Source organism: Mobula birostris, chromosome 16, assembly GCF_030028105.1.
Source record: "Mobula birostris isolate sMobBir1 chromosome 16, sMobBir1.hap1, whole genome shotgun sequence".
Classification (NCBI taxonomy): domain Eukaryota; kingdom Metazoa; phylum Chordata; class Chondrichthyes; order Myliobatiformes; family Myliobatidae; genus Mobula; species Mobula birostris.
The window spans coordinates 17,111,365-17,135,531 of NC_092385.1; the positions used below are offsets into that span (position 1 = coordinate 17,111,365).

A 24,167-nucleotide genomic window follows, 5' to 3' on the forward strand; every position below is an offset into this window, starting at 1 on the left:
TTCACATATTTGAGATGTTTATCAGCAGCACTGCATTCAGAGGGCCAGAACATTATCAATAATCCCTCCCATCATCTCTTTGACCCCCTAGCTTCAGACAGGAGGTACCACAGTATTAAGACAAGAACTGCTAGGGCGGGAAACAGTTTCTTCCCTCAGACCACGAGACTACTGAACTCCCTGCCACCATCCAGGTCTCGTCACATATGAAGTACCAGAAGCGTTATACTGTTTATTTTTTTAACCAGTGTCATAAATACATCTTACTGTGTGTGTCTGTGTCTCCAGCTGAGTCTGTATGTTATATGTACTGTTCTGTGTACCTTGGTCCAGAACATTGGTTCATTTAGCAGTATACGTACATGTATATGACTGAATGACAATAAACTGCACTGGAATTTGACAAATCCTACAGAAGATGCCTCAAAATCCCAGACAAAGAGAACCAGCTATTCACTCATAGGCAGAATAAAGCTTATCTATTCTTTTGGTATGATGGTCCCCAGCAGAAATTGATGTATTTTGGAGATGCAATGTGGGATGAAGGAAAGGAAAATAATCATGGCTGGTAAAGTGTTTAAAAAAAAAACAAATCCCAGAAGAAATCCCAGTTTGGTTGAGTTGGGCTGCTCTGTGATCGTGACAGTTCATTTGCAAACGTTCTGTCACTGTGCAAGGAGACATCGTCAGTGTGCTGGTAATCTGCGGCGTGTCCAAATGCTTGGCCTTTATATACATCAATCAGCTGATTGGTCATAACGGAAACTCAATTGTGATGTTGAGGGGTGGGTCCTCGTTGCTGATTGGTTGCACAGCGAACTCTATGCACTACGGTCTGGAATTTTGCCCGCATTTATAAAAAGAACCGAGGTCTACATGTCTGTTTACAAATATTTGCAAATGAACCACCAAGATTGGAGAACAACTCAACCCAACCATCAACCACCTCAGCTACACAATTTCCAAGTTATTTTCAAAATCCTAGTTCAATGCTACAGCAACTTCAATAGATTGTTTGAGATTGTCTGACATAAGCAACACTCAAGATTTCCAGGTGCAGGTCAGTGAGACTAGGCAGAAAAATGGTTCGGCACAGCCAAGAAGGGCCAAAAGGCCTGTTTCTGTGCTGTAATGTTCTATGGTTCTATGATTTCCAGCATCTGCAGTATCTTGTGTGTATAATTTGACATACTGCAAGCTGCTGGTTCTCAGATGTTAGACCCTACACTGATGGTGAGGAACCACTTCCATGATACAATGCTTAAAGCAGGAGCATCCCCAACACTTCATCTTTGTTTAATTCTAGAAAGAAACATGCCTATCAAGACCTTCGAACAAGCATTATGGGGATTACACGGGTCAAGTTATTTCAGACTTCTGAAATACCAATGGTTTAATACTGTCCATGAATAACTGAATACTTGTCACAGTTCACAGGCATTCAAGTAAACAAGGAATGCTATGAACCATTGGGCAGATATGTAGAAGCTTAATGGTCTATCAGTATCAACAAAAGTACCCGTTAAGACACTTGCCCCCTTCCTTATACAGTACCTGTAGTTAGGGGAACTGCTCTCCAAGCTCTGCTCGGTGCTTCACCACCATGGGGTGGTATGGTAGCGTAGTGATTAGCACAGCGCTTTACAGTTCCAGCGACCCGGGTTCAATTCCCGCAGCTGCCTGTAAGGAGTTTGTAGGTTCCGCCCGTGACCGCATGAGTTTCCTCCCACAGTCCAAACACGTACTGGTTGGTAGGTTAATTGGTCGTTGCAAATTGTCCCGTGATTAGGCCAGGATTAAACTGGGGGTTACGGGGTGGCGCAGCTCGAAGGGCCGGCAGGGCTATTCCACGCTGTACCTCAATAAGTCAATCACTACAACAGTGATGGAGTCAGCCATGGAATTAGTATTTTTAAACTTTAAAAACTTATGCCCATTTTAGCGGAGGTCAAAGTAGGGAGCTGGCAAAGACCATTTCTTTTAAAACAAACTGGACTTAAAACTTGGAATAAAATATCAGACAATCCAAAGGCACCTGTAATTAAGTGGACAGCAAAGCAACTGTACCAAACAATCAGCTTTTCAATCTGCCCAGCAGAGCTCCTTCAGGGTTCAATGCAGACTTTAAACCATTCTATTTTCAGTTGATGTCATTAGAACTTAACAGGAGCCAAGTCAGTTCTCAGCAGAGCTCTGCAGGGTATTCAGTTAATCTAATGCAGCGATTGCTCTGGCCATTCTCCAATTTGCAAATTACTAACACTGGCCTTTATGTGGCTAAATATATTTTCGTATGGCTAGAAAGCTAGTGAATAAGAGCTCTGTGTAGCTGCATCAACAAGTTTTATATGAAGGGATCTGAACTTCACTGTCTGTCTAGTTTTGTGAACTATTAATATTTGCTTCATGTAACTATTTTCCACTAATGAATAATCACCCTAAATACCTGATAAATTGCCTTTAAAGCTCCAAATTTATAAAGACCTCGATATTTACCTCAAGCTGCAAATCAATTACTAAATTATTTTAAAATTAACATAGAGCATTACTGCCCAGTACAGGCCCTTTGGCCCACAATATTGCGCAGACCTTTTACACTACTCCAAGATCAATCTAACCCTTCCCTCCTACACAGAGTTCCATTTTTCTATCATCCATGTGTAAGTATTTCTTAATGCTCCTAATGTATCCTGGATCTACATAAGAAACATTAAGAAATCAGAGCAGGAGTAGGCCATCTGGCCCGTCGAGCCTGCTCCACCACTCGATAAGATCATGGCTGATCTGACCACGGACTCATCTCCGCCTACCTGCCTTTTTCCCCCATAATCCTTAATTTCCTTACTACCACCCCCGGCAGTACCTTCCACGCACCCATCAATCTGTGTAAAAAAAAACCTACCCTTCCTCTAAATAAAGGCATCCGTTAGTCTTGCGAGACCATGGATCTGCACCTGGAAAGTCTTCACTCTCCAGGGTGCAGGCCTGGGCAAGGTTGTATGGAAGACCGGCAGTTGCCAATGCTGCAGGTCTCCTATCTCCATGACACTGATGTTGTCCAAGGGAAGGGCATTAGGACCCATACAGCTTGGCACCAGTGTCACCGCAGAGCAATGTGTGATTAAGTGCCTTGCTCAAGGACACAACATGCTGCCTCGGCTGGGGCTCAAACTCATGACCTTCAGGTTGCTAGACCAATGCCTTAACCACTTGGCCACGTGCCCACACCTTTCCTCTAATCACATTAAAATTATGTCCTCTGGTATAAGCCATTTCTGGGATAAAGTCTCTGGCTGTCCACATGATCTATGCCTCTTATCTTGTACACTTCTATAATGTCACTACGTCAAAAAGAAAAGCCCCAGCACGCTCAATGTATCCTGAAAAGACATGCTCCCTGGTCCAGCCAGCATCTCTGCACACTCTCTAAAGTTTCCACATCCTTCCTATATTGAGACAACCAGAGCTGAACACAATACTCCAAGCACAGTCTAACCAGGGCTTTACAGAGATGCAACATTACCTCACGTCTCTTGAATTCAATCCCCCAACTAATGAATGCCAACACACCAAACACCTTCCTAACAGCCCTATCAACTTGTGCCGCAACATTGAGGGAACTATGAATGTGAACCTCCAAGATACCTCTGTTCCTCCACACTGTTAAGAATTCTACCATTGTTTGGAATGGTGATAGCTAAGAAGTTAATCCTGAAAATGTGGAAAATGGACTCTGTGCCTACACGCAATCTGTGGCTGAGAGAACGGGGCAAATACTTTACATTTGGAGAGACTGAGACTATGTAATGAGGACAGAGGGGACATCTTTGAAAGGATATGGGGCCCTGTATTGGACTTTCTTACGGGGCGAGGACTGAGGTTTTTTGGTGGGGTGCACCTCTGCTGCGTATGTTTACTTTTGCCTTCATATTTTTCTCCCTTTTGCTGCTCAATATTTAATTTGATTTTGTTATGGTTGTGGTTTTTGTGGACGTGCTGTTTTTTTCGTTTGTTTGTATTAAGTAAAATAAAAAATATTTTAAAAAAGAATCCTACCATTAACCCTGTATTCAGTCTTTAAATTCGACCTTCCAAGTGCGCTCAGCTGTGCATCCTGTCAATGTCCTGTGCCATCCATCTACAACAACCCTCCACACTGTCCACAACTACACCAAACCTCATGTCAGCTGCAAACCTCCTAACCCACCCTTCCACTTCCTCATCCAAGCCATTTATAAAAATCACAAAGAGCAGGAGTCCCAGAACAGATCCCTTTCAGAATACAGAACGTTCTATAACAATCAAGAACTTTATTTTTTATAAAACCCAAGTTTTTAAATCTATAACCTGCAGGTTAAAAAAGTTGGCAGTGAATGCAACCAGAAAAACAAAAGGAAGTTTAAATGTGATGTCTATAACCAGAGTGGACAATAGGATGTTTGTGGGTAGGTGGAGAAGGTTGCAAGAAAAATCAGATCTCTTTGAAGTGAGGCCTAGAAAAGGAAGCTGGAGAATTGCTCAAAAGGCCCAAAGAGGATTCAGGGTTTGAACTGCTTGTGAATAAATGAGTGAAGTTGCAGGATACCATTTAATCCATAGATCTGTGTGGATCAGCTGTAAACAACTGACTGGTATATTTAGCTTTGTTGATTCTACCACTGATACTGTGGTTAGAATATTTGCTGATATCCATTCGTAAATAAACCAAAATTTTCCCTTTGATTGACCAGCTGTCATTACAAACTCCAATCTTCTCCTCACTTTATCAGTTCAAACCAGACTATTTGTATACTCATCAGGATTATGATTCCAACCTCAACAGAACCATGTCCTTGCACCTTCCACGTACCTATTCCAATGTGTTTTTTCCTCTTCTAATTGCTACCATGCTCTGTCACCTAAAATCTTAAACTCATAAAAAAACTCAGCTGCTTTACCCAAGTTGCAAAATCCCTTTGTCTGGTGCCCTGCAACTGTCTGGTGAACAACAATGCAGACGTCAGTACATTCACATCCCTCTGGAGCCCAGGTCGTCCCCATAACCTTCAACACCAGAAACCCCTGAATAATTGATCAAAGCCTGCAAAAGCACACGAGTCGGTTGGTACACGACATGCCCAGAAGCATTTTGTGCGGGACCACTGCTGGCAGATTGAGGAGCTCACCGCACCATAGGTGTCTTGTGCTACTGGATTAACTTCATGCAAGGAAAGGTTTTCTAATCTCAGGTGAAGGAAATCCAGAAGCCTGGGTCTGTGGCCAGATTTAGCTTCTGGTGGTGGGGGGAGATGTGGAGAATAGAGAACAGAGTTGGGAGAGAAAAAAAAATCCAAGGCTAAGTGCAGGAGCCGCGTAGCTATTTTCTGCCAGTCTGTACTGTATTCTGTGTTGTGCATTTATTCAGGTTACAGTAACTTGTCACGTGGGTTTGGGTGTGGTTGAAGTGCATGAGTGTTGTCGCCTAGTTCCCCTTTGTGCCAACAGTTTAGTTAGAGACAGACGGAGCCGGGGACGAACATCTTGTAGAGTGCTATCTCTGTTTCTATCGTTAATTTTGCAAACTTCCTTAATATCACTAATTTTGCAAACTTCCTTAATATCGCTAATTTCGTGATTGCTATTTCTGATCGTTGGTCTTTGCTGGTTCTGTAATAGAGGATCGAACATACCCTTTTCAACTTGAAACTGAGTTATTTGGGAGCGGGCCACACAATATTAATTCCCTCACTCCGTCTCTCAGCAGCTTTGCATCACACGCAAAATGGTGGAGGAACTCAGCAGGCCAGGCAGCACCCATGGAAAAGAGCACAGTCGGCGTCTTGGGCCGAGACCCTTCATCAAGACTGGAGAAAAAAAGATGAGGAGTCACCTGAGTTAGAAGCTGGGGGGAGGGGAGGGAGAAACACAAGGTGAAAGGTGAAACTGGGAGGGGGAGGAGTGAAGTAAAGCACTGGGAAGTTGATTGATGAAAGAGATACAGGGCTGGAGAAGGGGGGGACAGATTCTGATAGGAGAGGAGAGAAGGCCATGGAAGAAAGAAGAGGTGGGGGAAGAGCACCAGGAGGAGGTGATGGGCAGGCAAGAAGATAAGGTGAGAGTAAGATGAGAGAGGGAAAAGAGGATGGGGAATGGTGGGGGAGGGGGGGCTTTACCAGAAGTTCAAGAAATCAATGTTCATGCTATCAGGTTGGAGGCTTCTCAGACAGAATAAACAGATGATAGGTGTTGGTCCTCCAACCTGAGTGAGGCCTCATCACAACAGTAGAGGAGGCCATGGATTGACATATGGGAATGGGAATGGGAAGTGGAATTAAAATGGATGGCCACTGGGAGATCCCAATTCTTCTCCAGCTCTTTACTTCATCTCTCCCCCTCCCAATTTCACCCATCACCTGGTGTTTCTATCTCCCCTCCACCCACCTTTTAAATCTACTCATCTTTTTTTCTCCAGACCTGCCGAAGGGTCTCGGCCCGAAACTTCAACTGTACTCTTTTATAAAGTTGCTGCCTGGCCTGCTGTGTCCCTCCACCATTTTGTGTGTGTGTGTGTGTGTGTGTGTGTGTGTGTGTGTGTGTGTGTGTGTGTGTGTGTGTGTGTGTGTGTGTGTGTGTGTGTGTGTGTGTGTGTGTGTGTGTGTGTGTGTTGCTCGGACTGCCAGCATCTGCAGACTTTCTCTTGTTTGTGATTGGATCCTAGCCATTGTGGTTTGTGTTTCCAGGAGCCGCTATAGTAGGAGTCAGCGACTAACTGCTACGAGTTCTGAGTACGTAGCTGGTTGTTTGGTGGGGCTGGGGGGGGGGGGGGTGTGAAGAAAGGTGGGAAGGTTTGCTATGTATAGCCAGTGAGGTGGAAGTGTGTGGTTGATAGGTACTGTTCACTGTAGTGGGGGTGCTGGTCTCACTGGATTAGCATGCTTCGAGAGGTTGGCACAAATTAGGGGTGGAGGGGAATGGAGTGAGTGTTGCTACTGCTTAAGGGGGTTGAAGGGAGATTGTCAAGTGGAGGCCCCATTGAAGGAGAGACAGATAATAAAATCTAAATTACCAGAGGAAGCCATACCCAAATTCTCCTTCCAGCACTACACAAAGAAATGCCTTTAATTAACAAAGTACTGACTGACACAAGTGGCCAGCAGATGGGTCATGAGGCTCTCGAAAAGACAGAAGCAAAATGCACATGGCATTATGTCTTCACAGAGTTCATTCGAATGTGCCACAACAGGAACCAATATGTCAGTATGCATTTTCTCCGAGTATGTGTCTTATTTAGCTTCTCGATCTTACTTGGGAATTATCTTCCTAAACAACCTTGCACCTCTCTTTTCCCCTGAAGAGGTTCTTAAAGCCTACATCATCTTGGTTGGTAATTTTCCTGATGAAAACTATTTTGGAGCGGTCTCAATTTTTGTCCCACGGAGCAGCTTGCAAGATGTTATCGCACTAGAAACAGGATATTAACAAAGGCTGTCATGAACGGTATGGGGAAGTTTTAGGTTTGAAGCAAAATTAGTGCCAAGTTAGGCAACATCAGGGCTGCAGAAGTGATGAAAGTAGTATTCAAGCATCTCGGGGACTGATTAGCCAAAAATATCATGCTGATCTTCTAGCAGAAATATTTGCAGCAGCATAACTTATTGATCAAGTAACCTACTACTCAAATTTACTTCTAAAATATGCATTCAGGATAGTCACGTGGAAAAACTACACACATGTCCAACCCAAAGTCTCTCGGGAGGCATAGGGATGAGTAAAGATGATCATATTCCCCCACTGCTGGGAAAAGTTGATTTATTGTAGTTGGGCATTTCCAGGAGGGTGCCTTTACTAATTTTGATCTCTCTAACCCTTCTGACAATCTTAGCTTAATTTGCTGGGCTAAGTTTAGAAAACATACCTGTATGTTGATAAGACAAAGGTATTTGTGGAGACTATCTATGCAGCATATCAAAAACACAGAAATTCACAAGTTTGGGTTATTTATCTGAAGTCTGGTTTGGAAGTTTGTCACAATAACAAAGAATGTGGTCAGTCATCTGACTTAACAAAACTAAACAAATTAATGTTGCATACAAGGTTAGAGGATCTTGGGAGCCAAGATACTCATTTTCAACGCAAACACGAGGAATTCTGCAGATGCTGGAAATTCAAGCAACACACATCAAAGTTGCTGGTGAACGCAGCAGGCCAGGCAGCTAGCTCTTCCTTCAGTTAGCCCTGACGAAGGGTCTCGGCCTGAAACGTCGACTGTACCTCTTCCTAGAGATGCTGCCTGGCCTGCTGCATTCACCAGCAACTTTGAGGTGTGTTACTCATTCTTAAAACATTTTCTTTCCAAACCTCAACATACATTTAAATTTAGGAAAATAACCACAAATACTGAAACTTAATTCATATTGAAGTGCAGATAAAATAAAACATATTTCATACGAATGGCCCTCAGAAGTGGTTTGCATTGTAAATGTAGCCATTTGTCACACAAGAAAATGTGTCCTATTGTACTACTGACTAGTTCTGGCTCAAAGCTCCAGCAGGTCTTTTAAAGAGAGGTCAATATGGTCACACATCCATTCATTCCTTCTGCCCCATAAACCACACCCCCCCCCCACCTGACCTAAAAGCCAGTCCTCTTCAATTAATTTTGAGAGTACCTACAGAATTTGCTTCCATTATTCATTTGGGAAGTACATTCCAGACAATGAAAATGGTGAAGAAAATTCTCATTTTCCAAAAAGTATTTCATCCTAGTGAATTGGCTAAAATAAATGATTTCTGGTCAAACCCACTGCCAGGGGGTACTGTACCTCCATCAAACTTCCATCAATATAATTAAAAACTATAAACCCATGATCTGTACAACACACAAAATAATAATACTTCTTCATTAGAATAAACATCAACTACACTGTGTTCTACATTTCAGTGCTGAAGTGATACGCTCTTAATTTCAATCTCAAAGTGCAAATTATCTCAAGGTCAGATTCAGCCTGCAAGTAAATAGAATAGTACAAGAAAAAGTTGAGAAACTGAAATTTTAAGAAATTGCAACTTAAGTGTACTTCACACGTGAAAACCGTAAAAGAGGAGGCCATATTCAAGCTTCCTAAATCACACATCACCATGGGAACTTCCTCTGCCGTCAACTGCCGAAAAACTGCACAATCTTCACAACTTTCACAAGGGGCCATTTGGAATGTTTTAGTGCAGCCTGGCCAACAAACTTTGCTGACTGCAGCAGCTCATCTCATTCATTTTTGTATGGACACACACACTCACTCACACCCCCTAAATACAATGGCAAAAGGGGAACATGTAAAAGTTCAATCTTGCAATGCAAGCTTCTATTGGTTACAAATATACTGTATCCCTTTCCAGTCCCCAACATTCCCTCTATGTGCATGAACACATTTATAAAACATTAACATACACAAATTAGCTTGTTGCTTTTTTTAAAAAAAACAATGCTGAAACAAGAGCAGTTGCAACGTGCACAAGTTCAACAAAAACCTCTGTTAAGCAACATTAATACAGTAAAACATTCCAAGGGACTTCATAGAACTGTACCCAGGCAGATATTGATAACCAAACAAAAATGGAAACAGAGAATCTTGGACAAAGGCAGTTTGAAGAGTCTGGGCAGAAGATAGAGGACATAGAGAAACAAAATTACTTAAGGAAGGAATTCCTGAACTTATGGTCTAAGAAGCTGAAGATCTGGCCACCACAAGTGAATGACAGAGGAGGAGATGGGGAAAAATCTAAAGCTAGAGAAATTTGAGTTTTGAGGATTAATGCAAGTTAGAGATAGATAACAGTGAAGAAAAATAAATCTAAATACGGGAAGAAACATTTTTAATTCTAAAATTTGTGGCCGGTTAGCCACTGCACAGTGCCTTGAAGAAGTATTCAATCCCCACAACTACTTTCACATTTTACTGTCTCATTTTCTAAAATATATTGAAGGAGGATTTTTGAGCTGATCTGCAAAACATTGTGCATTATGTCAAATCAAAAGAAAATTTCCAAAACCTCAACAATTTACTAAAAATCAAAACCAAAATTGTGAAGCTGAAAAAGTATTTATCCCTTTTGTAATTAGTAGCCTAACTGTCCTCAGGTGCAATATACATATTACCATACCTTACCAACTCACCCAAACTGTTGATGTAGAAAATTGGAGGATCACCTATTTTCAAAAAATTCATACGAATAAATACTCTCCTCTCTGTAAGGTCCAACAGTATGGTAGATTTTCAACAGACCAAACCAAAATTAAGACAAAAGAGCATTCAAGACAAGTCAGAAAAATGAAGCACAAATCTGGGGAACGATACAACACCATTTCAAAGACATTGAATATACCCCGCAGCTCAGTATAGTGCATCATATAAAAGTGGGAAAAATATGAAACTACAGCCATGCTGCCCAGGTCAGACAACCCTTATAAACTTACTCACTGGAGAAGATTGGCACTTGTAATCAAGGCTACTGTGATGCCAGCAGTCACTCTGAATGAGCTGCAGAAGTCAGTGGCTGCAAATGGAGATGAGATTCATGGCTCCACAGTCTCTAAAGCCTTGCACAAAAAGGGTATTTATGGAGGAATGGCAAGAAAGAAGACCTAGCTAAAAAAAAGGTACATCCTTGCCTGTAAAGAAATTCCAAAGCATCACTTAGAAGATACTGTAGAGATGTGGAAGAAGGTCTTGCGGTCGAATGAGACTAAAGTGGAACTTTTTGACCTCAACACGAAGCGGTACCCGTGGCATAAATCTAATACTGCGCATCAGCCAGGTAACACAAGTTATTAATGATCTGGATGATGGGGTCGTAAATTGGATTAGTAAGTATGCAGATGATACTAAGATAGGTGGAGTTGTGGATAATGAAGTAGGTTTTCAAAGCTTGCAGAAAGATTTAGGCCAGTTAAAAGAGTGGGCTGAAAGATGGCAGATGGAGTTTAATGCTGATAAATGTGAGGTGCTACATTTTGGTAGGACTAATCAAAATAGGAGATACATGGTAAATGGTAGGGCATTGAAGGATGCAGTAGAACAGAGGGATCTAGGAATAATGGTGCATAGCTCCCTGAAGGTGGAATCTCATGTGGTTAGGGTGGTGAAGAAAGCTGTTGGTATGCTGGCCTTTATAAATCAGAGCATTGAGTATAGGCGTTGGGATGTAATGTTGAAATTGTACAAGGCATTGGTAAGGCCAAATTTGGATTATTGTGTACAGTTCTGGTCACTGAATTATAGGAGAGAGTACAGATATTTACTAGAATGTTAACCATATAACAATTACAGCATGGAAACAGGCCATCTCAGCCCTTCTAGTCCGTGCCGAACTCTTACCCTATCCTATTCCCACCGACCTGAACTCAGCCCATAACCCTCCATTCCTTTCCTGTCCATATATCTATCCAATTTAACTTTAAATGACAACATAGAACCTGCCTCAACCACTTCTGCTGGAAGCTCATTCCACACAGCTATCACTCTCTGATTAAAGAAGTTCCCCCTCATGTTACCCCTAAACTTTTGTCCTCTAATTCTCAACCCATGCCCTCTTGTTTGAATCTTCCCCACTCTCAATAGAAAAAGTCTAACCACGTCAACTCTATCAATCCCTCTCATAATTTTAAACACCTCTATCAAGTCTCCCCTCAACCATCTACGCTCCAAAGAATAAAGACCTAACTTGTTCAACCTTTCTCTGTAACTTAGGAGGTGAAACCCAGGCAACATTTTAGTAAACCTCCTCTGTACTGTCTCAATTTTATTGACATCTTTCCTATAATTCAGTGACCAGAACTGTACACAATGCTCCAGATTTGGCCTTACCAACGCCTTATACAAATTCAACATTACATCCCAACTCCTATACTCAATGCTCTGATTAGTAAAAGGCCAGCAAACCAAAAGCTTTCTTTTGTTATGGGTTATGTTACCTGGGTTTCAACTCCTCAGTTACAGAGAAAAGTTGAACAAGTTGGGTCTTTATTCTTTGGCGCGTAGAAGGTTGAGGGGGGACTGGATAGAGGCATTTAAAATTATGAGGAGGATAGATAGAGTTGACGTGGATAGGCTTTTTCCATTGAAAGTGGGGGAGATTCAAACAAGAGGACATGAGTTGCCAGTTAAAGGACAAAAGTTTAGGGGTAACATGAGGGGGAACTTCTTTACTCAGAGAGTGGTAGCTATGTGGAATGAGCTTCCAGCAGAAGTGGTTGAGGCAGGTTCGATGTTGTCATTTAAAGTTAAATTGGATAGATATACGGACAGGAAAGGAATGGAGGGTTATGGGCTGAGTGCTGGTCAATGGGACTAGGATAGGGTAAGAGTTCGGCCCGGACTAGAAAGGCCGAGATGGCCTGTTTCCGTGCTGTAATTGTTATATGGTTATATTGTTATTTTGTTATAACACCATCCCTACTGTAAAATATAGTGGAGATAGCATCATGCTATGGGATGCTTTACAGTAGCAGGGACTGGAAACCTGGTCAGGATCGAAGGGAAGGTGAATGCTACTAAATACAGAGAGATCTTTGGATAAAAACCTGTTAGCCTCTGCTAGAAAGCTGAAACTGGGGAGGAAGTCCATCTTTCAGCAGAACAACGACACAAAGCTCACTGCCAGAGCAACCATGAGGTGGCTTCAAATGAAGAAGCCCGAAGTCCTTGAGTGGTCCTGAGTCCTGACCTTAACCCAATCGAACATCTTTGGCTAGACCTCAAGATTGCTGTCTGCACCCACTCCCCAACTAACCTGTCACAGCATAGGCAATTTTGCAAAGAGGAACGGACAGATCTTGTTCCATCACGTTGTGCAAAGCTAATAGAGACTACCGGCTGGAATAGTTGCGAGAGGTGGTCCAAATAAGTACTGAGCAAGGGGGAATGAATACTTTGGAACTTCTGACATTTCGGTTATTGCATTTTTAGTTTTTCATGCTTTTCAATTTTCCCTGTTTTTTTGACCTCTACTGTGAAAAAAGAAGCTTGTGGTTCACAGATAAAAATTCTCAGTTAATTGATGAAAATCCCTTGTAGTACTCATTTATGTGAGAAAAGGGTTGGGGCTGAATACTTTTAGAAAGCATTGTAGTTCATAGATGAAAATGACTAAATGCAGATTAGTGCATGAAAAGTAGTGTGTTGAGTGAACTGAAGCTTATGAAGGGTGATGAATGTATGAAAATGCAAGTTTACTCCTAAAATTTTACAATTACTTCAAAATACCCTTATCAAGTGTGATAATTAGACACCAAAAAAAGTGAAAGGAGGAACTTAACCTGAAAACAAAACTTTTATCACAGTGGTGGTTGACACTACTATAAAATACACAATATCCTTTGAACTGTCAATGGGTGACATCATATACAATGCAGCACTAAAACTATATCACACCATGCGCCAAAATGAACAAAGCAATATTCACAAAACCAGTTCTATTACCGACACGAGAGAGTCTGCAGATGCTGGAAACCCAAAACCACACACACAAAATGCTGAGGGAACTCAACAGGTCAGCCAGCAACTATGGAAACTAATAAACAGCTGAGGTTTCGGGCCGAAACACTTCACTGAAATTTGGTAGGAATCATAATCACATGCTACATTTTCCAATGTACTCCCTGTAAAGACTAATGATGGTCAACTCCCTTATCATATCTTGTTACATGGCAACATACCATTAGATGTAAAAGTCTTGACATCATGGTACAGTATTCACTAAATTGTTTACTACAGACTTGTACTAGCTATGTGCAGACAATCAAATATTCAATATTCTGGAGGGCATTGATCTTTAGTACAGTTTAGTTTAAACTGTACTAAACATCCTTCCTGCAAAATTCCACCGCTGCCATGGCGACGACATCCACCTCGTGCCTGTGCGGTGGTGGGGTGGAGATACATCTCTACCAAAGGGGTGTAAGGCGCTCCTTTCCTCGCTAGCCTGCAGGTCAATATTGGGTAAGGTGTAGCACCTGCTTAGCCCCCCGATCAGGGAGCAGGAGGTGGATGGTCGTATGAGCAGCCAGTGCATATCACAAGTCCTGGTTATGCGACAACTGACGCCAGGCAGACAATCTTGGAAGAGTATTGATAATGGCTGGGGTCACCTGTCTTGTAAAGGCACCGCCCAGAAGGCGGCAATGGCAAACCACTTCTGCGGAAAATTTTGCCAAGAAGAATCATGGTCACAGAAAGATCATGATCACATGTCACATGACACAGCACAGAATGATGATGATGATGCTTCCTTGTTCAGAGAGCGCTTATTCCCTGCACGTGCTCGCTATCACAATACTAGTCAACCACAAAAGCGTTAGTTAGTACAGGTCAACCACCTCGAATCTGGCAATCAGTAATCCGGTTCCACCGCTGGCTCAGACATAATATTCGCCCACCTAATTTCACATTACCTGCATTTTTTTTCTGTTTTGGTCTCCAAATTTGAGGAAGGACATTCTTGATATTGAGGGAATGCCGCGTAGGTTCACAAGGTTAATTCCCGGGATGGCGGGACTGTCATATGTTGAAAGATTGGAGCGACTGGGGTTACATACACTGGAATTTAGAAGGATAAGAGGGGATCTGATTGAAACATACAAGATTATTAAGGGATTGGACACGCTAGAGGCAGGAAACATGTTCCCGATGTTGGGGGAGTCCAGAACCAGAGGCCACAGTTTAAGAATAAGGGGTAGGCCATTTAGAATGGAGTTGGGGAAAAATTTTTTCACACAGAGAGTTGTGGATCTGTGGAATGCTCTGCCTCAGAAGGCAGTGGAGGCCAATTCTCTGGATGCTTTCAAGAAAGAGTTAGTTCTGAAAAAACTTGCCACTGATGCGTCTATGAAAAGTATGTGCAATTTGTATAGTATTGGCTCGTCCAGCTTATGATTATCAAGAAACAAAACAAAAAGTTGCTTCAGGTCTTTGCTAACAGCAAATCAAAAAAAAAAATGTGCATTAGGAAAGCAAAGAAAGATATTTATTTAATCCCAACCTAATCACCTGTGACTTGGTAAAATCACTAATCCAGCACTACACAGGTCCCAATCATTCCGGATTTGTGGTTGTCAACCAGTGAATAAAACACTGCCAAGTTGCTTTATGGGATTTACTACCTCACCACATAAGTTGTTATTAGGAAAGATGGCCACAAAATTGGTGACTGGAAATAGATTTCAAAAGAGTCTTAAAGAACATATTTAAACAGAAGACCTTCATGGTCGAAATTGCCTTTTCAGACGAAAGATTGACAGCAATTTGTGCAATGATTAATCATGGTTGCTCAAGAGGTTTGAACTGAAAGAACACACAGATATCTCAGGGGATGCAAGATTAGGGAAAGATCCAGTAATGGTGCCATTCATCGCCGCCAGGACCAGCAGACTCAAAAATAGTTACTTCCCCTAAACTGACAGAATGATCACCACCTCCAGCCATTAATCCACCCCACCACCACTACTTGTTAATTTCCTGTCAGAATCACCTTGTGTACAGACACTCCTGTGCCTATATGCAAATACTATCAGTCTATGTATATAAACTAATATTATGTATTTATATTTATCTTTTTATTGTGCTCTTTATGCTTTTTCTGTTTTGTCTTATACTGTATCAGATCTGGATTAAGAATCATTTCATTCTTCTATACATTGGTGTACTGACAAATGACAACAATCTTGAAATACTAAACAGAGTTTTAAAATTGTACATCATTAAAAATTCTTCATTAAAAAAAGATGCTGAAGTAAAAACAGGGAAAAAAAAATGTTGGAAACATTCAACAGGTCAGGCAATGACTGTGGAAAGAGAATCAGAATTACTGTTCTTCAGTCCTGAAGGCGGCTCTCGGCTCAAAATGCTGACTGTTAATTTCCATAGGTTTTGCCTGACCTGCTGAGTTCCTCCAGCACTTCGTGTATGTCATTTCATCAGAACTGTTGTAGTGAAGGCCTTTACCCTGAAATTTTAACCTGTTTCCCTTTACAGGTACACACTACGGACTGAATGGAGCTAGTCTTCGGAGTTCATGAGAAAGCATACAGCTTACAGTAACTACACCCCAGAACAAAATCCACCCCTACCTCCGCAGTCAGCCAGCAATATGCAAGCTACGTCTGTACTTGTGCGTGTTTGAGAGACCAACATCCAGGCGATGATTGACTCATGCGCACAAAAGAAATGACAGCAGTCACACAGTTTCCACAATACACAACCAACTGTTGCCCTCTGACCATAAAGATTTCAGTTGTCAGCACATTCTTGGTTGATCGAAGGAAAGGGTACTTGAAAATCAAGACTGCAAACCTAGGACAAAACGCGAGGTTTACTGAGTATCAGTGTTCCTGTCCTTCAATTTTTCGCTTCAGATTCCAACAATGGAGTCTCCCAAGTCTCAAACTTACCATTCTCTCTCCATTTTGCCCTTCCATACGTTGCCAAGACCTGAGCTACCAACACTGGGCACCTAAAGGCAGTAGAAAACTACCACCAGAAAATGCAAATCCTATTGATCCTGCAACTGGAAAAAGATACAAATGAGTGTTAGCATCTTCTCCCAGTTCAACATCTGGGTATACTCACCTGGCCATACTGGGCAGCCTTGGTCAAACTCCTGAGACATTCTAGTGTCACGTACCCCGTGATGGGGATAAAGAAACCAGCAGAGATGGAAAACACTTTGGAGTCCCGTATTGCTATAAACTACTAATATTTATTAGTAACTACGCAATACAGTAATATCAATGTAAATAAATCACACAGGTTAGCAATGATTATATATAAAAGTAAGTGTGGAATATATATGTATGAAAACCAAGCTTCCTTAAGTCTAGGGGTAAAAAGATAGTCTTACGATGTTAAGTAAAGTTCAGTTCGTGGTATTTAGTTGAATAGCGATGGGGAGAGAGAGAGAGAGTGAGTTGAGTCTTCAGGTAAGCTGATGCCGTCGATCTCCTCGTCGTCCTTCGAAATCCTTTACAAGTCACCGACTGTCACTTTAACCAGGGAGACCGGTTTTCCTGCGGTGGAGCTATCACCCCGGCAAGGGTGAACACCTAGACAACTCCCCACCAGTCACCTTCTTCACCACTGGAATAGCAAATTGGATCGATCCGCCTGATCGGTCCTCCAGAACTCACTTTCTCTGCAGGCACAACAGTGCTCATTCAGTGTCCAGATCATGTGTCTGAGTTCTGTATCATCTGACCTCCCATTTATTTCTCTGTGCTGAGCATCACCTGTCATTCAAAGAGTCCCTCCTTCCTTTGTCTGTAAAGGAAATGCACAAGCAGGCAACAAGTCCTTGAAGAAATATCAACAACCTGCTGAAAATCATAACATCGAGTGTCCGTTAAATAACACCGCCTTTGGTCACCATAGCAACTTACGAGCTGCTCGGTGCTGTCTCCAACTCCAAACTCAGTAGAAATCCAAAGTTACTTCCAATGCCTTAAAGTGACAGTCCAACCATTAATCTTCGTCTCTCTCTCTCTCTCTCTCTCTTTTCAAATGCAACATATCGGTGGTAAATAACTCTGTCTCTCTCTCCTTTCCAAACAAACCATCAATGATAAATGTCTCTCTCTGTCTCTCTTCAAACAGTTAATAGGGGCACTTCTGGATCCCCTCACATTACCCCATCATGAAAAGGTTATCAAACAGAGAGAAGTTCTGAAGAACATGCTCAAGCCGTCTTGAAGTAATGCAGTGCTCTGGGCATCTATAGCCTATAATCACAATTGTGGAGGAACATTTGGAAATGACATTGAGAGCTTTGAGTTCATGTATCAAGAAGGCAATAAAGTTCCTTCAAAGGCAGCTAGTGGAGAACACCAACTCATAAACGACCTACCCATCTGCCTGTCAGGTACCTCCTTCACCATCTATGAAGCCTCCTCAGAACTAAAGTGAAAGCAAGTCATTATAAATGCCAAGGGACTGTCCAAAAACCAGCTTCTTGGGTTCTTGGGCAGCACCTCGGATTGAGAACCTATTTTTTTTCCCAATCTAGGTCTGTGCCACCCTTGGGCAAGGAGTAGCACCTGCTCAGCCCCCCTATCAGGGTCTCGTGAGGCCATGGGAGCAGGTGGTGGACGGCCGTATGAGCAGCTGGTGCACATCACAAGTCCTGGTTATGCCACCACTGACACCAGGCAGAAAATCTCTGCAGAGGATTGATAATGGCTGGAGTCACCCGTCTTGTAAAGACCCTGCCCAGAAGAGGGCAAGGGCAAACCACTTCTGTAGAAAAATTTGCCCAGAACCATCATTGTCAAAGACCATGATCACCCACGTCATTGGGCACAGCACGTAATGATGATGTCATACGACACAGCACGTAATGATGATTATAACTCATGATGACCATTATCAAAGATTTTGGTTGTTATCAGGAGTGGGCCCATCAGCCCCTCAATCACCAAAATCACAGCCAATCTACTTCAAATGTTATGCCCTGTCATCATATTGCTCAATACACAGAATCACGTTGATCTCAGGTTTGAATGCAATCAGTAACTTGGGCACAACAGCTCTCTAGAGGGAATCCTAAAGATCTTTTTCACTACCACTGTAATCTCTCTAGAACACATGATTACAAATAACTTTTGCATCAGAGACAAACAACGTAGCCCACTAAACTAAAAATTAATTTTGAACATTAGGTTAAGTTTTTGAATTGTGAGGAAATTAATTGGTTGTCTCGAATCCAAGAAACCTGCATTAAAGATCCAGCAGTGTTTGCTTATGCATTAGTACCCAGATAAGAGTCTAATTCAATGTGATTTTATTTAATTGCAGGCAAGGCTACACAAACACAAACAGTGAATGCTATTGTCATTATTCATTTAACAGTTAGTTAATGCAAATTTATTTAACTCCTAGTCAAAAGGTTATATAAAGAAATACTATTTTGTACAGTTTCATTTGCATACATATTTAAAAATGCATAGCACTGGATTGGTGGGTGTGTTTTTAGACTGTTGCATAAAATATTCATCACCAGTTTGTTTGCAGGGATGAACCGTTCTTTGTGAGGCTCCAATATTGTTTGGCCTTTATACAGATCGCAAGTACAATGTCCCACTTATAAATTGCTGCTTTTATACAAGTTCCATGCACAGCATGTTGGAAGGAGAGTGGAGGTCTTGTGTACACACAATATTCCCACCCCATTTAGAAAAATTCCCTCTGGGGATCATTACAGGCAAAATCTGGAATGGTCAGATGTGCTAGTCACATGACACCATACTTTACTCTGATACCCCCCAGGCGAGTCATGAAAAAGACTTATCAGTATGGTTCTCCTGAGTAACTAAGGGCGCTGTAAGGTCAGTGCTGTAAGATCTATATTTAGACCATCTGCTATTCAAAAACTCGTATATTTTTCCTCTGTCCAAGGCCGCCAGATTTATCCACTTATTCCTCCCTCTTTACTATTCATAACTAGTAGAGTTTATACTACTTTTTACATCAGCAGTAGTTTTACAAACTACTAAAAAAAAGTATTTATACAAATATGGGATTGCAACCAGCTGTTCCGCCACAACGAACTGCTAATAACCAATTATTAACACACCATTTTAAAGCATCCTTTAAAAAGGTACCAAAATGGATTCAGCGCCAAATAGTCATGATTCTTCCAAAATGGGAGGGGGGGGGGAACAATGTAATACTAACACTTGGGTTTGGTCCAAGGGTCCTGTGACATCTGACTGTATTTTCAGTTAGAGTTTTGACTGCCACGGATGTCATCGTACAACCTCTAAATATTTCCATTCATATCTCAAACTTTACACCGATAAAATCCTAAATTATCAATCACGAAACAGAACTGTACATCTGGAACTTTAATGGCTGTTTCCACTTTTAGAAATCTCATGCCATCTCCTGCCTAAATAATTGAGAGAAAATTCACAATTTCCCGGGTGTAATTAAATGTTTGGAGTCACAACGTGTGATTTATTAATCTTCTATAGTCACCGAAACGACAAACCTCGCATCGTAGCCAGCGTTACCGGCTCCCCACACAGCGTCAACCATTGACCGGAGTCACTTGTCGATGTTATTTTTAGCCGAACGAAGCACGGGTAAACTTGGTTCGCTGGCGGTATCCCTGCTATAAACAGCGATCTGTTCCGCTGGAACCAGGCATTCGCTCCGCCTTACAAAATAAAACTAATTCCAGTCTCTTTCCACCTCCGGAAAATTCGTGTAAAGAACAGAATTTATTTCGAAGTGGGAAGTTCGCTCATGGTTTACTTTGCAAGTTTGAGAGAGAGAAAGCTGCATAAAGAAGCAATTCTCCCGAACCCCTCCAACACCAGAGCCTCTCAAATGCTCGCACTATTTTTACACTAATGCAATGGTCGCTTTGAATTCCGCCGGGGGAAAAATGTCTTGACGTCAATAATCCTTTCCCTAGGAATTCGGGGGGCTGGAGCGTGCGGAAGCCAAAAATATATATACTCAATGCCAGCATAAAGGAGACTGAAAGCTGAACGCTTCGGGCCCTGGTGCCGCCGCTAAACCCCGGGAAGGGACAGACCCACAGCAACAGCAACAACAACAACAACAACAACAACAAATTGGAACTCTTTAACCCTTTCCCAAACCACAAATGGCACTCACTCTGCCTCTGGGCGATTGCCCCGCGTCCGTCGCCCTCTGAAGACGAGGACAGGACTGGGCGATCTCTCAGCAGCCGTTCACCGTGCAGCACTGCAGATTCGGAGCTTGCCCAGGGAACTTTCTAAAACTTAACCTCCGCCATAACTAAACGAAAAAGTTGTCGCCCGGTGACATCATCATATTCCCCACGCGAGCTGTGCTCACAGACTCTGGCAACTGTTGTGATCACAACTCGTTCACATTGCACTCTGCGTGGGATGCTGGGACGAAAACGCTGGCGATTAAATAAAAGAAAATTCATTTTGAAGCTACGTGCGTGAATTTGAATTTGCCCCGGTGCAGGCTCGCCACACTCTTTCTGCAGATACCTGCAGCGCTGTAACACACGCGCGCACGGAAATATCGAATCACACCGAGTTTAAAACTTTGAAAATAAAGCAAGGACGCCAGTCTTCATGCTGGTGTTGCTCCCCGGAACGGATTTGTTTCTCGTTTTAAAGCTTCGCTGAGAATAAACTGCTCTATTAAAAAAAATAAATCGTAGGAAAAAAAACCATCAAAGAAAACCAAATCTAATATTATTGGGTGGCTGTATTGCTAAGTGTAAAAAAAATTAAAAGCTTTTGTTTGTTCTCCCAGTGTTGAAAGACTAGCGCCTTCGTGACGCCAAGCGATTGAAACAAGATACCGATTCTTGATGGTCGGGAATTACAGCCATGATCAGCACGTTAGCGGGCACACTGCAAATAGTGAGTGAGATTCCACTAAGGTCATTTGACGAACCACGTCTGTTAGTTACCCAAAGAAGCGTTGCAGAATATTCGGTAATATCCAGACCACACCATAACATCTAATATCGGTCTTTGAATGCTTGTAAGAATGTCCGGTGAGTTCAATAGAACCGATGAACACTCACTTCGTCAATTGAACCGAAGTACATGTACTGCAAAAAAATTTTCAGAAACAAAAGTAGAAAATTCTGGGAGAGAAAACATTTACTAGGTCAGTCAGCATCTATGGGGGGAGAACAGCCAAGTTAACGCTGCTCCTTTGTTCTGTGGAACATTTCCAGTACTTTTAAAGTGAATTTGATATGTGCTGTGGGTCAACTCCTCGGATACCCAGATTCTCCTTTCTGGTTCCCGGGTGAGAAAGAAATTTGATACTTTTATTATTACTCTTATGAGTATGGTTCTTTCAGTACCTCAGTTTTATTTAATAAATAATAATAATAAGACTTTATTAATCCCGAGTGGGAAATTCTTTCGTTATAGCAGCAACATTTAAAAACACATTCAGCAGTGTGCACTTACCTAATAATAAAATACAGAATAATAATATACACAATAATAATTTACCATTATGCAATAGTAATGTACAAAATAATAAAACAGAGACTATTGTACTATGGTGTGTGTTCTCCCGTCGCACAGAGATGAACTGTTGTATATGCTTATTGCATTTGGTAGGAAAGATTTTCTTTAACGATTGTTGTGACAGCGGAGCTGAATGAGTCTATAGGAGAGGGTGCTCCGCTGCTTATTCAGTAGGTCATGGAGAGGATGTACCAGATTGTCCATAATGGATCACAGTTTGCTTAGTGACCTCCTGTTGCGTTGTGTGCTGGGGCAGCAGGCGGAGGGTAGCAGACACCAACAGAATCAACAAACTCATTCGTAAGGCCAGTGAATTTGTGGGGATGGAACTGGACTCTCTCACGGTGGTGTCTGAAAAGAGGATGCTGTGCAAGTTGCATGCCATCTTGGACAATGTCTCCCATCCACTACATAATGTACTGGGTGGGCACAGGAGTACATTCAGCCAGAGACTCATTCCACCGAGATGCAACACAGAGCGTCATAGGAAGTCATTCCTGCCTGTGGCCATCAAACTTTACAACTCCTCCCTTGGAGGGTCAGACACCCTGACCCAATAGGCTGGTCCTGAACTTAATTTACATATTACTATTTAACTATTTATGGTTTTATTACTATTTATTATTTATGGTGCAAGTGTAACGAAAACTATTTTCCCCCAGGATCAATAAAGTATGACTATGACTATGACTCTCCACCACTCACTCAGAAGAGTCCGGGTTGTAGCCAAGGATGAGTTTATTTAGTCTTTTTGCATCACCAGCGCTGATGCTGCTCCCCCAACATAATCATCAGTTATACAGTGGCCTGATGTTACAAATGTTATATTCTATTTCCTGACCAATGAAGGGAAGCATGGCATTGGCCTTCTTCAATGTCCTATTTCCCGGCTTTGTCACTTCCTTTAAGTTTTCATTCACTGCCCTTAATTTATGCTGTTGGGTTTAGACAGTAATGGCACATAAAACTATTATACATCTGATTCTGTCTGTTGTCACTCAGAATATGTTTTCAATCTCCACAATGGTCCTCCATGGGTTGTAGGATTCTTGTAGGACTTCTTGTTGGTTGCTGGATTGCCAGTGTTGAATGCAGGACTTGTTCTCTTCTCATTGCTATCATCAGGGAGGAGGTACAGGAACCTGAAGATGCATTCTCAATGTTTTAGGAACAGCCTCAACCCCTCCACCATCAGATTTCTGAAAGGACAAAGAACCGACCCATAAAGACTGCCTCACTTTTAGAGTCTTAGAAAAGTACAGGACAGAAACAGGCCCTTCAGCCCATCTAGTCCATGCCGAATCATTTAAACTGCCTTCTCCCATTGACCCGCACTGGGACCATAGCCCTCCATATCTCTACCACCCATGTACCAATCCAAATTTCACTTAAACGTTGAAATAGAGCTCACGGGCACCACTTGTTCTGGCAGCTCATACCACACTCTCACAACCCTCTGTGTGAAGAAATTTCCCCTCATTTTCCTCTTAAGCTTTTCACCTTTCACCCTTTAACCCATGACCTCTGGTTGTAGTCCCACCCAACCTCAGTGGAAAAAGCATGCTTGCATTTACCCTATCTATACACCTCATAATTTTGTAAATCTCTATCAAATCTCGTCTCAATCTTCTATGTTCCAAGGAATAAATTCCTAACCTAATTACATCATTATAGCCATTAGTGAAACTTGGCTGCAGGAAGGGCAGGACTGGCAGCTTAATGTTCCAGGTTTCCAATGTTTCAGAAGTGATAGAGGCAGAGGAATGAAGGGTGGAGGGGGTGGCATTGCTAGTCAGGGAAAATGTTACAGCAGTGCTCAGGCAGGACAGATTAGAGGGCTTGTTTACCAAGGCTATATGGGTGGAGCTGAAAAACAGGAAAGGTATGACCACATTAATGGGGTTGTATTAAAGATCACCCAATAGTCGGCGAGAATTGGAGGAGCAAATCTGCAGAGAGATAGCAGGCAACTGCAAGAAACATAAAGTTGTGATAGTAGGGGATTTTTATTTGCCACATATCAATTGGGATTCCCATACTGTTAAAGGTCTGGATGGGTTAGAGTTTGTAAAATGTGTTCAGGGAAGTTTCCTAAATCAATATATAGAGGTACCAACTAGAGAGGATGCAATATTAGATCTCCTAT

At 42.1% G+C, this 24,167-nt stretch overlaps 1 protein-coding gene across 3 annotated transcripts in view; it reads right to left on the reverse strand.

Annotated features, from left to right (window-relative positions):
* raf1b (Raf-1 proto-oncogene, serine/threonine kinase b) overlaps nucleotides 1-20,911 on the reverse strand; it is a 95,637-nt gene extending 74,726 nt beyond the window's left edge. Inside the window, exon 1 of one of the 3 annotated variants that reach the window (XM_072280342.1) lies at nucleotides 20,646-20,911. Coding sequence is in view for 2 of the 3 variants with exons in the window: in XM_072280340.1 (XP_072136441.1) it covers nucleotides 20,011-20,057 (47 nt within the window). In the remaining variant the exon portion in view is untranslated. Of the gene's footprint in view, nucleotides 1-16,420; nucleotides 16,474-20,010; nucleotides 20,350-20,645 lie in introns of those variants that run through there. The other 2 variants (XM_072280340.1, XM_072280341.1) reach the window with 2 other exon arrangements.
* Nucleotides 20,912-24,167: the final 3,256 nt, after the last annotated feature.